General features: G+C 40.6%; 5 protein-coding genes across 5 annotated transcripts; 4 read left to right on the plus strand and 1 right to left on the minus strand.

Annotated features, from left to right (window-relative positions):
- Positions 1 to 1,456: 1,456 nt before the first annotated feature.
- BGZ61DRAFT_486825 (uncharacterized protein) lies at positions 1,457 to 2,352 on the plus strand (the record flags this gene model as incomplete). Its single annotated transcript, XM_046249896.1, has 2 exons — positions 1,457 to 1,622; positions 1,916 to 2,352. 2 exons carry the CDS (start codon positions 1,457 to 1,459, stop codon positions 2,350 to 2,352), a joined length of 603 nt encoding a protein of 200 aa, XP_046094560.1.
- Positions 2,353 to 3,075: 723 nt separating this feature from the next.
- Positions 3,076 to 4,494, minus strand: BGZ61DRAFT_467210 (uncharacterized protein). The gene has a single exon (XM_046247746.1). The coding sequence runs from the start codon at positions 4,282 to 4,284 to the stop codon at positions 3,265 to 3,267; it is 1,020 nt and encodes a 339-aa protein (XP_046094561.1). The 5' UTR covers positions 4,285 to 4,494; the 3' UTR covers positions 3,076 to 3,264.
- Positions 4,495 to 5,750: 1,256 nt separating this feature from the next.
- Positions 5,751 to 7,918, plus strand: BGZ61DRAFT_510901 (uncharacterized protein). The gene is made up of 3 exons (XM_046252085.1): positions 5,751 to 6,402; positions 6,462 to 6,867; positions 6,940 to 7,918. The coding sequence occupies exons 1-3, from the start codon at positions 6,018 to 6,020 to the stop codon at positions 7,646 to 7,648; spliced, it is 1,500 nt and encodes a 499-aa protein (XP_046094562.1). The 5' UTR covers positions 5,751 to 6,017; the 3' UTR covers positions 7,649 to 7,918.
- Positions 7,919 to 9,048: 1,130 nt separating this feature from the next.
- Positions 9,049 to 9,417, plus strand: BGZ61DRAFT_541191 (uncharacterized protein; the record flags this gene model as incomplete). The annotated part of the gene is made up of 1 exon (XM_046255010.1): positions 9,049 to 9,417. One exon carries the CDS (start codon positions 9,049 to 9,051, stop codon positions 9,415 to 9,417), a length of 369 nt encoding a protein of 122 aa, XP_046094563.1.
- BGZ61DRAFT_467212 (uncharacterized protein) lies at positions 9,338 to 10,174 on the plus strand. Its single transcript, XM_046247747.1, has 2 exons — positions 9,338 to 9,966; positions 10,017 to 10,174. The coding sequence occupies exons 1-2, from the start codon at positions 9,761 to 9,763 to the stop codon at positions 10,123 to 10,125; spliced, it is 315 nt and encodes a 104-aa protein (XP_046094564.1). The 5' UTR covers positions 9,338 to 9,760; the 3' UTR covers positions 10,126 to 10,174.
- Positions 10,175 to 15,554: the final 5,380 nt, after the last annotated feature.

Raw genomic sequence — 15,554 nt, forward strand, 5'->3', positions numbered from 1 at the left:
ACAGTCAGGAGGATCGGGCATCAAGAGTCAAGATAATTCACGCTAACGATTCCATTCCCGCCCAAGGCAGATATAATCTTGCTAATATCCAGCAATCAGGAACCTCGCCCAGTACAATACTTCACCAATTCGAAGCCCAGCTTCTATCTACTCACCAAGTGCGAATATCACTGGCTTCAAGTTGGCATTCGCAATCCTCCACTAGCCACCAGCTTCAGGCTATAGCTATACTTTGGTAATAGAAGACCCCCCCCCCCCCCCCCTTTGCCATACTGTAGGATGGACCGAATTACCGCCACGCCATAGATAGAAAATATGGTCTTGGCTGCCTATTTCAGGATCCTCTCTTTAGTCTAGCCTGGCAATAGGATCATACGGTGCCCCTTAATAACAGAGCAGTCCACGAGGAAGCGATATTCAGGGGCTGCAGCGAGGGGTTTGCATGAAAATGTGTCACGCGGCCGCAAGACTGAGCTGACGCACGATATTGGCATGGTCAAGATGTCTAGCATTATGAGCAACGTCAGCAGGGCACTGTTGGATCCGAGTCTCGCAAGCTAGCGCCAAGGAGGAAGGTCGTTCTGAGTGGCTTCAGAGAGGATCCTCATAGTCCTGCCTGCGGGCCGGAGGCTTTCCCGAAGGCCTGACCACCTCACTTGCCATCGGGGAAGCCGGAAGTAATACAGCCTTCAAGCTGAGCCTCGGTCCTCGGGATTAGCCATGATTTAGAGTTAGGGCGTGGCATTACTTTAAAGAATTGCTCCTTTAGGAAAATGCCTGCTTTTTTGCTCGAAAAGTGATGCCTCTCGGTTTATCGTTCCCAAGAAGGAGGTTTCTATAAGCGGAAGGAATAGTACCTGTTTCTCAATCTCTGTAGCCTTGTATATAACCATGAAACTCCCTTAATTAAGTTGCTCCCACAAACCACACCTATACACCAGGAAACTGCGTGCTTTTCCTTTTCTATGCTTTTATAATCTTGGCCTCACCATAATTCTCAAACTCCAGGCCTACAACCCTGCTACAGGGAAGTTTGAATCGTCCAGCATGGGAATATCCTCCTAGAAGCCTCAACATAAGGAGCCAGGCCATATAAAGACGAAGCCTATGGCAGGAGCTCTTTCTACATTAGGTGAACAGAGCTGCAATCATTCTGATAGCCGAACCCCACCAGAGCATTCCTCAGCTGCTACCAATGGGGTAGTTGACCTCACTAGGGACAGTCAAAGTATCGAGCCCCCTCCAAAACAGTGTGACAGCCAGCAACATCATAATGTTGAAGTAGCCAACAATTGTCGAGGTATAAACCTATATTATTTTATTTATTTATCTACTAAATTTACTTAGGGAATAAAGAGGATATAGTTAGACTTTAGGTCGAATCTAACACTTTAATCTACTCTCGTACGAGAATCTCCTATTGCGACAGGGTGAGGGACCAGGCGTGAATAGCAGTATGACTGAACATTCAGATATAAATAATAATCGGGGACTAATGGAAATCCCCACCTCCGCCAACCCATCATCCACCCTTATAGAGCGACTGAGCCCTACAACAGATTCATCCAACCATTCATTACATCCTGCACCTCCGTCTCAACAGGACGCTGTTACGCAGGCAGGTGCGAGCCAGGAAACTGCCGATCAATTCTTCAGCCAGCCTAGTATATTAGAAGGAGATCCAAATGCGCTTCAAAGCCAGAGAGTTAAACCAAGCAATGAAATCTCAATAACTCTCACAAGAACAACCAGCCAAGAAACTGATAGTAGTGCTCATCATGAACTCCTACCTTCAGCATCAAAACAAACCACCACTAAACGAATCTGCTGCGGATAGGCAACTGTACAGAAGGACCCTAATAACATCAGTAAGCGAAAGGTTCCGCTAGGATTACAGCCTACTAACCTTTTACAGGCCAACCTATCAATACAAAGAATATCAATAAGATTCTGGTTTATAGAGTTTATGGACCAGCAAGGCCAGCAACAGATACCGCCGACGGTGAAGAGATAGCAAATATGGATCAGGACTTTGACAGTTCTATTAGCATATCAACTACTACAACCTATACTATATCCGAGTATATTAAAGCAGCTGCCGTAGTCAGTAATATAGATATAGAGTGGGAAATTAACGGCGATCTGATGGGGAAAGAAGCGATTGATGGCGTGGTGCACTATTTGGTTCCCTGGAAACTAACCCTTATACCGGAGCATGAGATCTATACCCCTGAACTGATCTGCAGTTTTGAGAAAAAGTTTCAGGTACGAACATACAAGCAAGTAAAGGGAGCTAGGGTGAGGAAGAAGGCTACGGCCAAGTATCCAAAGTCCAAGGGCAGGTGTGAATAATATGAGGTAGCGGCATCGAATTGGCCTTACAAGCAAGAGTACCATTAAGGCATCAGCTACGGTGTAAATACATCTATCAGACGAAACAAGCTAGAGCCTTGGCATGTGACCTAGAAAAAAGGGGAAATCCGGAAAACCCGCTTCCTCGAACACAACATCATCAAGATCATCATTTTGAACTAGTCATCGAAGGACCATTTGATCAATTAACTAGCCTGATTTTAAGCCCCTGATATCACTCATTTCACCTCTATTGAACTACCGAACTCGGACCACACACTAAACCCTCGTGAGTAACAACATCGAGGGACTAGTTGATCCTTGAGTCCTCCCTCACACAAGACGATCTAAACATATAACAGGACCTTACTTCCGTCCAGCTTGTTAGATCCTGCATCATGACCCAGATCTGCAGCACCCACGAATCTGAGTCCGTCCCAAGCATCGCGGCTGACAGGATTCTTCGTGTGCGAACCTTACAACAGGTAAGACGGAGGACACTCATCAAGATGCTCTCAGAAAGACAAGACGTGGATTTGAAGAGGAGAGCAAACGTTTGCTGGCGTGTGGCCTGGAAAAATCTGAAGAGGAGGGGACAATGGTTTGAAAGGGCGAGGGAGACTGTTGAACTGTAGGATTTTGGCCTCGACCACATCAACAGCTTTAAACAACACATCTACCGCATATCCTAAGTTTATCGTAACAACAAAGATAGACCGCTGCTGGGCTGCAGAGACAGTATGACAAATGTAGGACTACAGCATATGGAGAAAGCAAGAGGTACCGAAACACCAAAACTGAATTTAAAGGTAGAACTAGATAAATGCTACTGGCTCTGTTCCCGCGTTTTGGTCCGGAAGGATACATGGCAGATACGTAGACCAAGAACCGAGTGTGCTAGGGCCGATCCTATCACTCGCTCTCAAAGCCTACCAGCTCGTTCGATGCCTTCCAAAGCTTGCTTGCAGACTCCTCGTCGTAAATCCACGGGGCATATCCAATCTCGTTATTCAACCAGTCTCCCGTAGTATCCGCCGGTCCCTCGTCGACGAGATTGCTGAGGTACTTGCCGCCTCGACCTTCCCATTCCCTACTCAGCCCAGCATAAACAGCCGCGGCCGCTCCCTGGGGTTCGCTCTTTATAGTCTTGTGCCTTGTTTCATCCTTCAACATCCCCTCTACTATCTCCTGGCTGAGATACTGAGAGAGATTGGTGGCGATAATACCCGGGTGCACAGCGAGGGCGTGCAGTCCCTTGGACCCGTACCGTCTTTCGATCTCGTTGGCGAGGTAGATAGTGGCCGTCTTGGATTGGCCATATGACGCCCAGGGGTCGTAAGGGTCCTTTTCGAAGTTGAAGTCATAGAAGCGGACCTTGCCGTAACGATGGCCGGCGGAGGCCACAACAACTACCCGCGATTGGAACTCAGGCGTGGAGGCTGCGAGCAGATCGGGCTTTAACAGTTGGAAGAGGAGGAAGTGGCCCAAGTGGTTCGTGCCAAACTGTGTCTCGAAGCCATCCTCGGTCCTCCCTTCGGGCGTGGCCATAACGCCCGCGTTGAGGGTGAGCAGATTAAGCTTGTCGCTCTTCTCGTGGAAGGCCTTGGCAGCTGCTCGCACCGAGGCGAGGGAATCTAGCCGCAGCTCTATGCCGTGGACGGGCGCATCAGATTTGGGGCCGGGTCCGTTCTTGACTTTGTCGACGGCCTGCTGGGCCTTGACGGCGTCTCTGGCAGTGAGGTAGAGAGTGGCACCGGCGGCGTGGAGAGCTCGCGCTGTTTCGACACCGATACCAGAGTTTGCGCCCGTCACAAGGGCGACCTTGCCGGTGAGCTTGCCGATGAGGCCTTCGTCCTCAACGACCTGAAGAGCCGTGGGCCGCGCATCTCCAGGACCCTGGGGGTTAGCGTGGGAGGCGGTGTATTTAGACATTGCGATGGATTTCTTATGGAGTCTGGCTTGTGCAGTAAGAGGATGGGATGGTGTTGTTGTGGTGGGTTGATGATGTGTGACTGTCAGTTTGAGAGAGGAAGCAAGTCGTTTTATACCAGCAGTGTGTGTGAGCTCCCACAGAGCGGTTCCACTAATGCCGGATTTATAAGCTCAAGCTCACACATGCCTGGAACCGGAAGCCTCGAAGCGCATGAAGTGTCTGTGTCATGTCTATGACCCGTAAATTATGGGGGTGGATAACTCAAATCCCACTGCCATGGCGTGTTCTTATCAACAGCCACTGGTGTGGGGCGTATGGGGCCGTGACGCTCTGATCTTGACGCAATCCTGAGAAAATGCAACGACACGATGGAGCTGTCGGTGTTAGATAAATGGGTATGGAAATCTTGGAACACGTCGTTCTGAGGCACTACTAGATTGGACGGAGAAGCTGAGGTCTGCACTCTGCAGACACGATTGTGTTCAGGCTCCCATGGTTGAGAACTTGAGACAGCTGGCCGTACCTTTGCCCACAATTTATCATAGTTGGCGCTCTGCCACAGCTTAGTTAAAGTTGAATAAATTAACGACGAAACAGAGTGATTAAGTCGTACTAGAAAGACATCATCTAATTGCTGAATTTACATTACTGCGAGATACTTTTTAGTATAAGAGGGTTCGAAACCGGCCGCCTGCTCAATATTTACAAGGTGAAAAACAACATGGACCTTTGGCTCTTGCATGCTTCTATGCCTGGATTAGACTAACTTAGTTTTGCCTTAGCTTGCACCGAATATCCTATCCTCATTAAGTAAACAATCCAAAAACTCTACCTGCGACTAGCATTTTGCACTAAGCCATGGCACTGCTTTATAAGCCCAGTTGATTGTTTCCCTAAAACGGTAAGAAGCTATTAATAAAGCGACGGTGCCCAAGATCTACGTAGTAGCGCGTCGCGGGCTGCGACAGACCTGTCACATGCAAAGATATGTTTGATCTGCCATTAGATCCTCCACCCCTACAATACGTTGAAAGGTAAGTTGTGAAGTACCCACAGTGGAATGTCGAGGAGATACTGCAGCAGAAGTTCGAATCCTCTACTATAACCTCGTAGACAGTCGTTGGATCCAGGACATGTACTATAGGAAGCCTTTACACCATAATTAAGAGAAGGGCTTTGCATAGCCGGTACCAGAGAGTAAGACTTGAAAAGTTTCGAGTACGAATAGTGACAGCTAAAGAGCCTTGCTGGAGAACAGCTCTGATATAAGGTACCTACTAGATTTGCAGGGAGGAGGATCCGAAACCGTCGGGTGGTGGCATAGCGTTTACGCTAAGGCCACAAAAGGGAAACAATCTGAATCTTGGCACGCCGGTGTTGAAGTGCCTTATCTCTTATCTCCGGGGCTAACTAAATATCCCAGCAAGGATCTTCTGAATTTCTCTGCAACTTACCTCCTTCAATTGTTTCCCTAATTCGGACGACAACCAGCCGAACATACCGCCACCCATCCCATCGCCATTTTTATGCCGATATTTGGCACCATATACATTCTCCATACGGACAGGAGCACGCTTGCAGCCCCACCTGGGCAGATACCCGTGGTTTAGCTTCCATCTGAGTGATACTGGCACCTTGGCAAACTTACTTCTTGCCGGCAAACAGCCTTGCAACGGTGTGCCCGGGTAGATTCTGTCCCCGTCCAAAGGTGCCGGTACATTCCAACGGAACGATGCTCAAGGGGCCACGAGCGGCTAAGGGGTTTGTCTTTGTCACCGCCGACGCCCATGGTCAGACGGCTGCTGGAGATCGTAAGCTCATACGGAGTCACGTCATGCGGGGGAAGAATACCCGTACACGAGCTCTTCCTGGTCGAGTGAAGGGCCGTTCCCCGGCTACCGCTGTGGGAATACAACGGCTACAGCATGCTGCAGGAGACAGTGATTCTTCTGAAGAGTCCCACGGAGCTCGGACACGAAGTGAGCTGCTCGACTCTGACGAGGATGCTCTGGCCCGCATCAGACATGCAGAAATGGTCCCCGGTGCTGCCGACATGTTCACTTTCATCAAGTTCCCTGAAGACATCGATAGTAGTTCGCGCAGCTTGCTATGCGCATGTACGTCTCTCCCCTCCGACCATGAGCACGCCCTGCCCCTGACGCCTTCTGTCCTCCAGATTTTTCGTACATGAAAGATGAAATGTACCCGATCGTGAGGTACTCTCGCCCTGACACTCCCAAGACATACTGGTTTCACTGGGCCCATTTCGACTTAGCCTACCTGCACTCCATCCTTTACATGACGTCTTTTTCTTTGGATAGTTTGAGGGGGCAGAAGAGTAAGAGGACGGAGTTTCACGCCTACAGGATGATTCACGAGCTTAACAAGCAACTATCTGATCCGAACACTGCACTGACCGACTCGACAACTATTGTCGTCATGGCCTTGGCCTTGATCGCCGAGTCCTTTGGAGACGTAGAGTCCGCCCACATGCACGTGATGGGTCTCAAGAAAATCGTCGACCTGCGTGGTGGCATAGAATCGTTTGCAAGTCACCCTCTACTTCAATCCAAACTTCACCGGTAAGTCGCTAGTTCTCTCTTATATTCAGCTTCTCAGGCTCCGGCCAATCGCTGACCTGCCAACGCCGGAAGAACTGGTCTAGTCCACAGCATCTGCACCGGCGCGAATCTAGCCTTTCACCAAAATGCTGCGTCGTTCGACTCAGCTTTCGACGGTTCATCTGAACTTGCCCGGCTCAAGCCATTGGACGCGTCCTGCTTCTCCCGCTCGCGCTCTGTGGTACGGACTTTAGAAAGGAGGCTCTATGCCATCTTGAAGGATGTCCAGGACCTCTCACAGCTTATCAACGATAGCCACGATTCCGGTCACAAGATACGGGAGATGTCTCTCGAGGATCTCATAACATACATTCAATCCCGGCTGCTCATGCTCGAATTTGAGGACAACGACATTTTCCCCGAGCTTCTCCGGTTATCACTCCTCGCTTTCTTGACAACTATCTTCTGGGGTTTTCCTGGTGTCAAATTCGAGTACCCGCGTCTGGCCAACCAACTCCGACAAGCTTGCATGGCCTTTACGCCCAGCACCGCTGGAGAGAGCTATCTCTTCGCCTGGGCCTTGATGGTGGGGGCAACGTCTGTGTTCCGAGGCCCTAATCAGACCTGGCTTCTGCAAAGACTGCGCCCTCTGATCCGGGACAGTCTAGGGAGGACGTGGTTCGAAGTAAAGAATAATTTGAGGCAAGTCATGTGGATCGATAGCATTCATGACGGCCCGGGGATAGAGGTCTTCAACCAATGTCTTGGGGAAACAGGGGACAGAAGTATTGTTCCGATATAGTAATGGACGAGATCTATCTAGCGCTCTGTTGACCTCTATGCCTACCCCTAGGCTTGATCATGGGTACTCTGCACTGACGCCCTTGTCGAGGTACAGATGTCCTTGCATGACCGAAGCCAAAGGTCCAGTCGTTAATTCTGTGACGGAGACGAGAAGTAGACTAGGCACCGATTTGCCACCGCAAAAGCGATCATGTACGGTAGAAATAAGGTTTATGCTGTATGAAACTATGATACGGCCGAAAAGCTAGGTTTTAGCTTTCCACTCTAACTCACCTTGATCTTCCTATTGTGACATCCCGCAGAAACTGGCCGGCGTACTCCACACAGCTCTGCCAGGCTGAGAATACCATATGGCGGAAAGCAAATGAGAAGATAACGCTGTATAGTCTGCTAGGTATTATCGGCGTACATGTACCAATCATATATGGGGAGGGGAGCGGCACTAGCAGCAACAGCACCGAAGTCAACATCCTTTCTGGAGCCTCAGGATTGAAGACATTCATCACCCAAACAGGAACTGGTCTGCACGAAACATCGGCTGCATACTTTTACTTTGCTCTCACAGACTATAACGATGACAAAAAATGGGATATCGTCGTGATAAAGAAAAATGGCACCAGCACCAAAGCATCGAATTGCACATCCTGTCGGCGCGTTGGGATTACAATAGTTCATTCTGTAGACAGGAACTGGCATGAATGAAACTGATAACGGGTTCGACTTCGCCGTCGCAGACTGGAACACTGGTCGTGGTGAAGAAAAGCAATACCAGAAGTCACTGTACTGAGGTGGACGAGACTGACTAGCCACTAGTTCTGTGGGAACACTAGGTGAAAGTTCAGACCATGGGCCGGTTCGGCGATACCTTGTTAAGAGTAAACCGCGTGAGAAATGACATGGCTTGTATTGGGGAACCAGGTCGAGTGAAGTGAAAGTTGACCTCGGTGAGAGTACGTCATGGGGTGACTGTCGTGAGTTAGCGTTGGAGGTCGCATCACTCTTTTCGATAGTACTCGGGTTCTTCCTGGGCTGTACACAATGCTCTCATCTACCTTACTGGGTTAAGCTTGGCCTATGTGCGTAGCAAACTGGACACAAAACTATACTCGAAACTTTATCGATACTACCAACAGATAGTTCCCAAGTTGCTATAGTTTAATGCATCTCGCCCGGCTTTAAGCGAGAAGAAAGTATAATTAGTATACTGACTTTGCGATGCATTCGAGATATATATATGCAGTACTCTGAGATAGTTTTATGTTAGATTGAACTTAATCATAGAAGAAAAAGTCTCTCACAAAGTCTTATAAACTATCAGGTCTCATCCTATTCCCTCTCTTACTAGTCTTGTCCGCTATCATCCTATTCTCTCTTCCAATTACCACCTCTACTATCAAGATGTCGCTTCTCACTAACACTACAGATACGGTCTCGGGCTCTTCTCAGGATCCTGAGGTAACAGAGATGGCCTCAGGAACAGACAGTGACACCATCCGCGATATTTGCTCTTATCACCGCAGCAAATACTACTTCCCTCTTGTCCAGAACAACTTTGGCCAAGTTCCTTCGGCTTTGTCTACATCTTTCAAGGCACCTACGTCCGACCTTGGCGATTTAAGCGTTCTGCCTGAGGAGGTTCTAGCGATGATAGCCTTGAATCTAGATATTGATTCCTTTCGTCATTTCCGTCAAGTCAACCGCCAAGCACGGTTCATAGCCACCGCTATCCCTCAGTATCAGCAGGTCTTGTGCTGGAATAACTCGTAAAGGTGCCAGAGGATAATAAAACGTATAATTTTGCCGAAGAATCAGTGGGGCACTTTGACGATATTATAACGATGGAATGACGTCATAGAGTTATCTACATGACGGTAAAACGCGCAATTTTCCGCATCCTCGGAACATCCAAGGCCTATACCCAGAGTGATGTGCTCAACGTCCTCGAGTAGTTTCGGCTTGACCTCAATTTGAGAAGGCACTGCATTCTGATGCGGGATTATGCCTCGAGGAACTCAACGTTCTTTCTTCCGCGCCCTCCTTCGTAAGAGTCAACCTCAAGTTCCCACGACCAGCTTCCCTTAGCGCCCATCCCTAGAAACGAAAACTCTCGATGATAGTCGATAGATCGGTGTCTGTTTTTGACGCAGCTCGCAACGGCAGCGCCAGGATATCACGCTGCCGAAGCGGCACTCCCGGTCGGAACTGGCGTATTGCGAACAGGCCGGCTATTGGTCGTCATCCTGCTGCCGTTAGAAGAGTTCCCGACCCAGAACCAAGGATGTTTCCGACGAACTCTGATCTTGTGCCTTCAGCCTCCTAAAGGGATATTAGTAAAGCTGTTACTGATACTGACTGGCACAGCCTACCACAAGCAACCGAAACCTGGGTCTATTTCGTATTCCAGACCCTACCGGCACTACCCTGGGGCCGTCTTTGCTCTTCCAAGGCGTTGGCAGAAGTATATGCATGACTTGACCTTAATTGGGGAGTAGGCGTGGCGATGCACTTAGGATGATAATTGGAAATTTATGAAAGAGAATTATAGAAGCAAGATAACCCTAACGTACATAATAAGCGAGTCGGAAATACAAGCGAGTGTCACGGGCCAGGGCCCATATCCTTGCGGCTGTGCCGCAAGACGTACTTGGCTCGTGCGCGCCAGGATGGGAAATCATTCCACAGCTCAGGGGCACTTAGGAATTTCTTTCTTTCTTCTTCATCTTTGATATAAATAGCATCCTGGACTAGATAGCTGGAATACAGTTACTAGAGGCCGTTCACAGCGAGTCGGAAAAAATCCCTCAACTCTCCTTCTTTTTATTCAATCAATTATTTCTCAACCACCAAATATGTTACAGTCAAGCAAAGAGGCAAATATCATCCTTGCCCTTCAGGCTCTTCAAAATAATCCAAAATTACACGTCTACCCTACCGCAAGGATTTATAAAGTCCCGCCTAGTACCCTCTATAACCGACATTATAGCAAACCTTCTCGAGGCGATATTATCCCTAATTCGCATCGACTAACCAATCTCAAGGAACAGATTATTATTCAATTCATTCTCAACCTAGATTTACAAGGATTTCCCCCGCAACTGTATAGTATTAAAGAAATAGCTAACTAACTGCTTGCTAACTGCAATGCATTACCAGTCGGCAAGTACTGAGCTTCTAACTTTATTAGGCAATAATTAGAGCTTAAGATATATTTTTTTTGTAAATATAACTATTAAAGAGCTAAATATAAAGATCTAATTATTATTTATAATTAGTTTTAGCTTATAGAGAATATAATTATAAAATATAATATCAATTTAGTTAATATTTATAATTTTAATAAAATTAGCTTTATAATAGGTATAATTATAAGTAAAATAGTTATTATAGGTATAGATAGGTATAGAAACTTAAAATTAATTTAGCTTAGAAACTGGAAATAGGTTATAGTTATTTAGGTAATTAATATAAAAAGCTGGGCAATCTAGTTATTTATTATAATTATAGGCTAATATTATTTTATTAACTATATTATAGCTTAGGTTAACTAGGCAGTTAGTTCTAGTAGTAATCCTATAAATACCTACTTTTTTTATTTAATAATATATAGAGTGTTATACTAAGGATTATACCTATAATTCTAAATTATTACAATCCTAGAATTGTTATAATTTAATACTCTATATAATCCAACTAATTTCTATCTAGTATATAGATACTTATTTAGTACTTTTATAGATAGATAGCCTTACCAGCTATTAATATACTTAGTTATATTAAATCTACTATTTTACTATTACCAGACTATAATCTATATTACTTACTATAATATTCTAATCTACTTAATTATATACCTTATACCTTAGACTTATTTTATATCCTTAAGTTAGACTTAACTATTATATATTAATAGCTCTTATTTAGTATATTACTATGTTAACCTAAGTAATATCTTAAATTAGTTATTATAGCTTCTATAACCCCTACTATTACCCCTTCTTTCTTAAAGAGTTTAAGTACTAACTATAATAGTAATATTAATATTATCTCAGAAAAAGAAGAAAAGAGGAGGAAGTTACCTAGAAAGATATAAAGAGCCTTAGAAGGGCTAATAAAAAACTATCTAACTAACTTAATAACCTCCTTAATACCTCTAAGGTAAGTATAGAAAATAAGCAGCAGCAAATCGACATCCTAATAGAATAATATAAGAATCTACTTAAGTATAATAATAAAGTTACTATAGAACTTATTAGATAGAAATCTATATATAAGAACTTTATTAAAAATACTATATCTAATATAGCTAGAGGTAAGAATACTAAAGAAATCCTTTAGCTATATTAGCCTAACTCTTATAATAGTATAATAGTAGATTATAGAGATTCCTTATATAGCTACAGGCCTACTAACTATACTATTCAATATAATTTAGAATAAATAAAACTAAGATTTAATATAGAATAAGATTCCTTAAGAATAAATCTTATAATAGTTTAAACTTATTATAAGAGATTATATTAATAATATCTATAATTAGTAAAAGAAGGAAACTAAAGCTATTTATAGAAGCTATATAGTCTTTAAGTATAAGCTTAAAAGCTTCTGTAATTTCTAAGATAAAAAATAAATAGCTAAATAGCAAATTTAGAAGCTTAAATAGAAAGAAGCTATATCTATTTATATAGCTAAATACTATAACTTTATATTATAACTTAATTAAGAAGAAAAAGCTTTTATAGCTAGCTTCTACTAGAAATTAAAGTTAGAAGTTAAAGATATTATAGTTAAAAAGAAAAACTTACTACCTATAATAACTTATAATACTTACTATAGAAATTAATAACTAGCAATTTAAAAGACAATAAAAAAAAAAAGCTAAGAAGTTTAGAGGAATATATATATAACCCTAGAAAAATAAAAAGTATAATATAAATTAAAGGAAAAAATACCAGAGTAATACCTCCTATAGAACTTAATCCAGCTCTATAAAACTAGAAGCTGCTTAAAAGAATTACTTAAAGATTAAGTACTAAAACTGTAGAAAGATAAACTACTTTAAAAGTGTTAAAGACTAAATAAATATATAAATATATATCTTTAACCTTAAGAATTAAATCTTAATTAATTCTATAAATAAATATAATACAGTATTAATAGCACTATTTATACTGTATAAATAGCACTAAAATACAGTATAAATACAGTATTAATTATACTATTTATACTGTATAGAAAAGATATTAGCCCCACTTATATTTGGAATCATTTTTAATTCCAAATCATTTTAACTTATAATCCGGATACTTCGGAAAGTATAAGCATTTTAAGTACAAAGATTATACTAGAAAAAGGCTGCTTTTTTAGGCTTTTTTATGGTATACAATATGTCTCTATATCTTTGATGATTTCAAATCAAACCACCTTTGATTTCAAAGCAGAGACTTGATTTCAAAGCAGAATTACTCAGAATCCTCTAAACATTAGATGACAATAATAGTACCACTAAAAAGCCGCTTTTTTGGGCTTTTTAATAGTATACTTATTGTCTAGCTACAATATCTAGATTTTGAGAAATTGTCTATAAAAAGCTAGAGACCCTCTGGTAAATTCTGAACTTTTATATATTATTATTATCAGTACAAAATACACTATTATATACTATTATACACTATTTTACACTATTATCCCTTATCTCTTATCTTATCCCTTATCTATATATTCTTTATAAGAATATTCCTTATCTATAATTTATCCTATTCTTCTACTACTACATAACCTCTTACAGGTTATGAGCCCGGATTACATAAGCATACCCTATACCTAAAAGATCACAAAAATTCAATCTATTTAGCAAGATATTTCTGAATATTTTGCATATCTTATTATAAGACTGAGAACAGAAAATCTATTCTCTCTACTAGATTATATTATATTATTATAGTATAGTCTAAAGAAAGATAAAAAATCTATAAAAAATCTCTTTTATAAAAAAGGAAAAACACATTTTATAAGAGACGCATTTTGCGTTCATTCGATTTTTCTACTATTATTAATAAGTAGAAAACTATAAAAAAAAAAATCAAGAAAAATATTATAAAAAATCAGAAAAATATCAGAAAAAATGGGAAACTCGGAAAAACTTTATTCCATTCCAAAGCTTAAGGGAACTGAAAATTATATTACCTGGTCCCTAAGAACAGAAGCTTTTCTTATTAAAGAAAGAATTCATTCTGGTATTATTACAAAAAATAATGAAAAATCTGAAGAAGCTCTTGCAAATATTCGTCTTTTAATGGAAGACGGACCTTTATTGCAAATAAAGCATTATAATAATGCTAAAGATGCTTGGGATTTTTTGAAAAATCTTTATAATTCCTCTGGCTTTACCTCTGAATTTCTTTTAATTAAGGAATTCTTTAATCTAAGCTTAGAAGATATTTCTATTGAGAAATATCTTAATAAAATAAAGGAATTAAAAGATGAATTACTTAGTAGGGATATTAAAATTCCTGAAAAAGTAATTATAACCTGGATTTTACATAATCTAGATGATAGCTATTTTAGCTATATAACCAGTGTTTCTCAAGCTTTAAGAAATAATCCAAATTATTATACTTTGGAAACTTTATCTTCTAGTTTACTAGATGAATCTAAAAGACTTGAAAACAATGGTGAAAAAGCTTTTTTAATTAATAAAAAGCCTTGGAAAAAGGCTAAAGTTGCTTTAAAATGCTCTTATTGCAAACTTAAAGGGCATTTACATAAGGATTGTTATTTTTTACATCCTAATAAAGCACCTAAAAGCTTTAAAGTTGCTAAAAATAAGAAACCTTCTTCTAAAGAAAAGAAATCCTTTAAAAAGGAAAAAGAAAATAATAAAAGAGAAGAAAGAGAGAAAAAACAAGAAGATTTGCTTATAGCAACTGAAGAATTAATAACAAATAGGCAAATTGAAGAAATTCCAGATTCTTCTACTTTATCTTATTCTTCTAGTTTAAAAGACTTAGAAGATTTAGATTTAGAAGCTAATAATGAGTCAGATATTAATTTATCTGTAAGTAATAATAATAAAAATAAGTCTTTAAAAGAAAGATATATTAATAAAATAATAGGACCTATAATATCCAAATTATCTCACTATATTAAAATATATAAAGAATTTAAGGTAAATACTCCTTTAATTAATAAAGATAAAAATATATTAAATTTTATATTAGATACAGGCGCTACAAAGCATATTGTTTCTAGTAAAAAATATTTATTTAACTATAAGAAAATCCATAAGATTGTGAGATGGGGAAAGGCTTCCTCTATAATAGTTGAAGGCTGTGGTAATTTAATTATTCAGTTTTTAAATAAAAAGAATTTATTTCTAAAAAACTGCTATTTTATTCCTCAATTAGGAATTAATATTATAAGCCAATCCTCTTTAAAGAATATAGGTACTTATATATATAATAATGATATCTTCTTATTTAAAGAAAGATATTTTATAACTAAAGGTTCTAAAATAAATAACTTATATATTTTTCCTGCTACTATATATAAAAAACAGAGAGAAAATACCTCTCAGCTTATATTAAATATAAATAATAATAATAATATAAATAAAGATAATATAAATAGTAAAAAGGAAATAATAACTATAGACTTATATAAGTGGCATTTAAGATTAAGTCACTTAAATATTAATACTTTAAGAAAATATCTTCTTAAGTTATATAATATAAAATATAAAAATTATAAAATAATAATAAATAAAGAGTCTATTATAAAAGTTATACAATGTGAAAATTGTATTAAAGCTAAGGCTACTAATAAGGTTAATAAAATAACTATTAATAAATATAAATTTTTAGATAAAATATCTACAGATATTTGTGGACCTATAAGACCTTTTACTT

This window comes from Ilyonectria robusta (genome assembly GCF_021365365.1).
Source record: "Ilyonectria robusta strain PMI_751 chromosome Unknown BGZ61scaffold_56, whole genome shotgun sequence".
Classification (NCBI taxonomy): Eukaryota; Fungi; Ascomycota; class Sordariomycetes; order Hypocreales; family Nectriaceae; genus Ilyonectria; species Ilyonectria robusta.

Bases quoted from the DNA above. Each gene is read 5' to 3' on its own strand.
- BGZ61DRAFT_467210 (XM_046247746.1), bottom strand. From the start codon at position 4,284: ATGTCTAAATACACCGCCTCCCACGCTAACCCCCAGGGTCCTGGAGAT.
- BGZ61DRAFT_467212 (XM_046247747.1), top strand. From the start codon at position 9,761: ATGATAGTCGATAGATCGGTGTCTGTTTTTGACGCAGCTCGCAACGGC. The intron at 9,967-10,016 runs CTAAAGGGATAT...GGCACAGCCTAC, and splicing joins GATCTTGTGCCTTCAGCCTC to CACAAGCAACCGAAACCTGG.
- BGZ61DRAFT_510901 (XM_046252085.1), top strand. From the start codon at position 6,018: ATGCTCAAGGGGCCACGAGCGGCTAAGGGGTTTGTCTTTGTCACCGCC. The intron at 6,403-6,461 runs GTACGTCTCTCC...TCTGTCCTCCAG, and splicing joins GCGCAGCTTGCTATGCGCAT to ATTTTTCGTACATGAAAGAT. The intron at 6,868-6,939 runs GTAAGTCGCTAG...CAACGCCGGAAG, and splicing joins CTTCAATCCAAACTTCACCG to AACTGGTCTAGTCCACAGCA.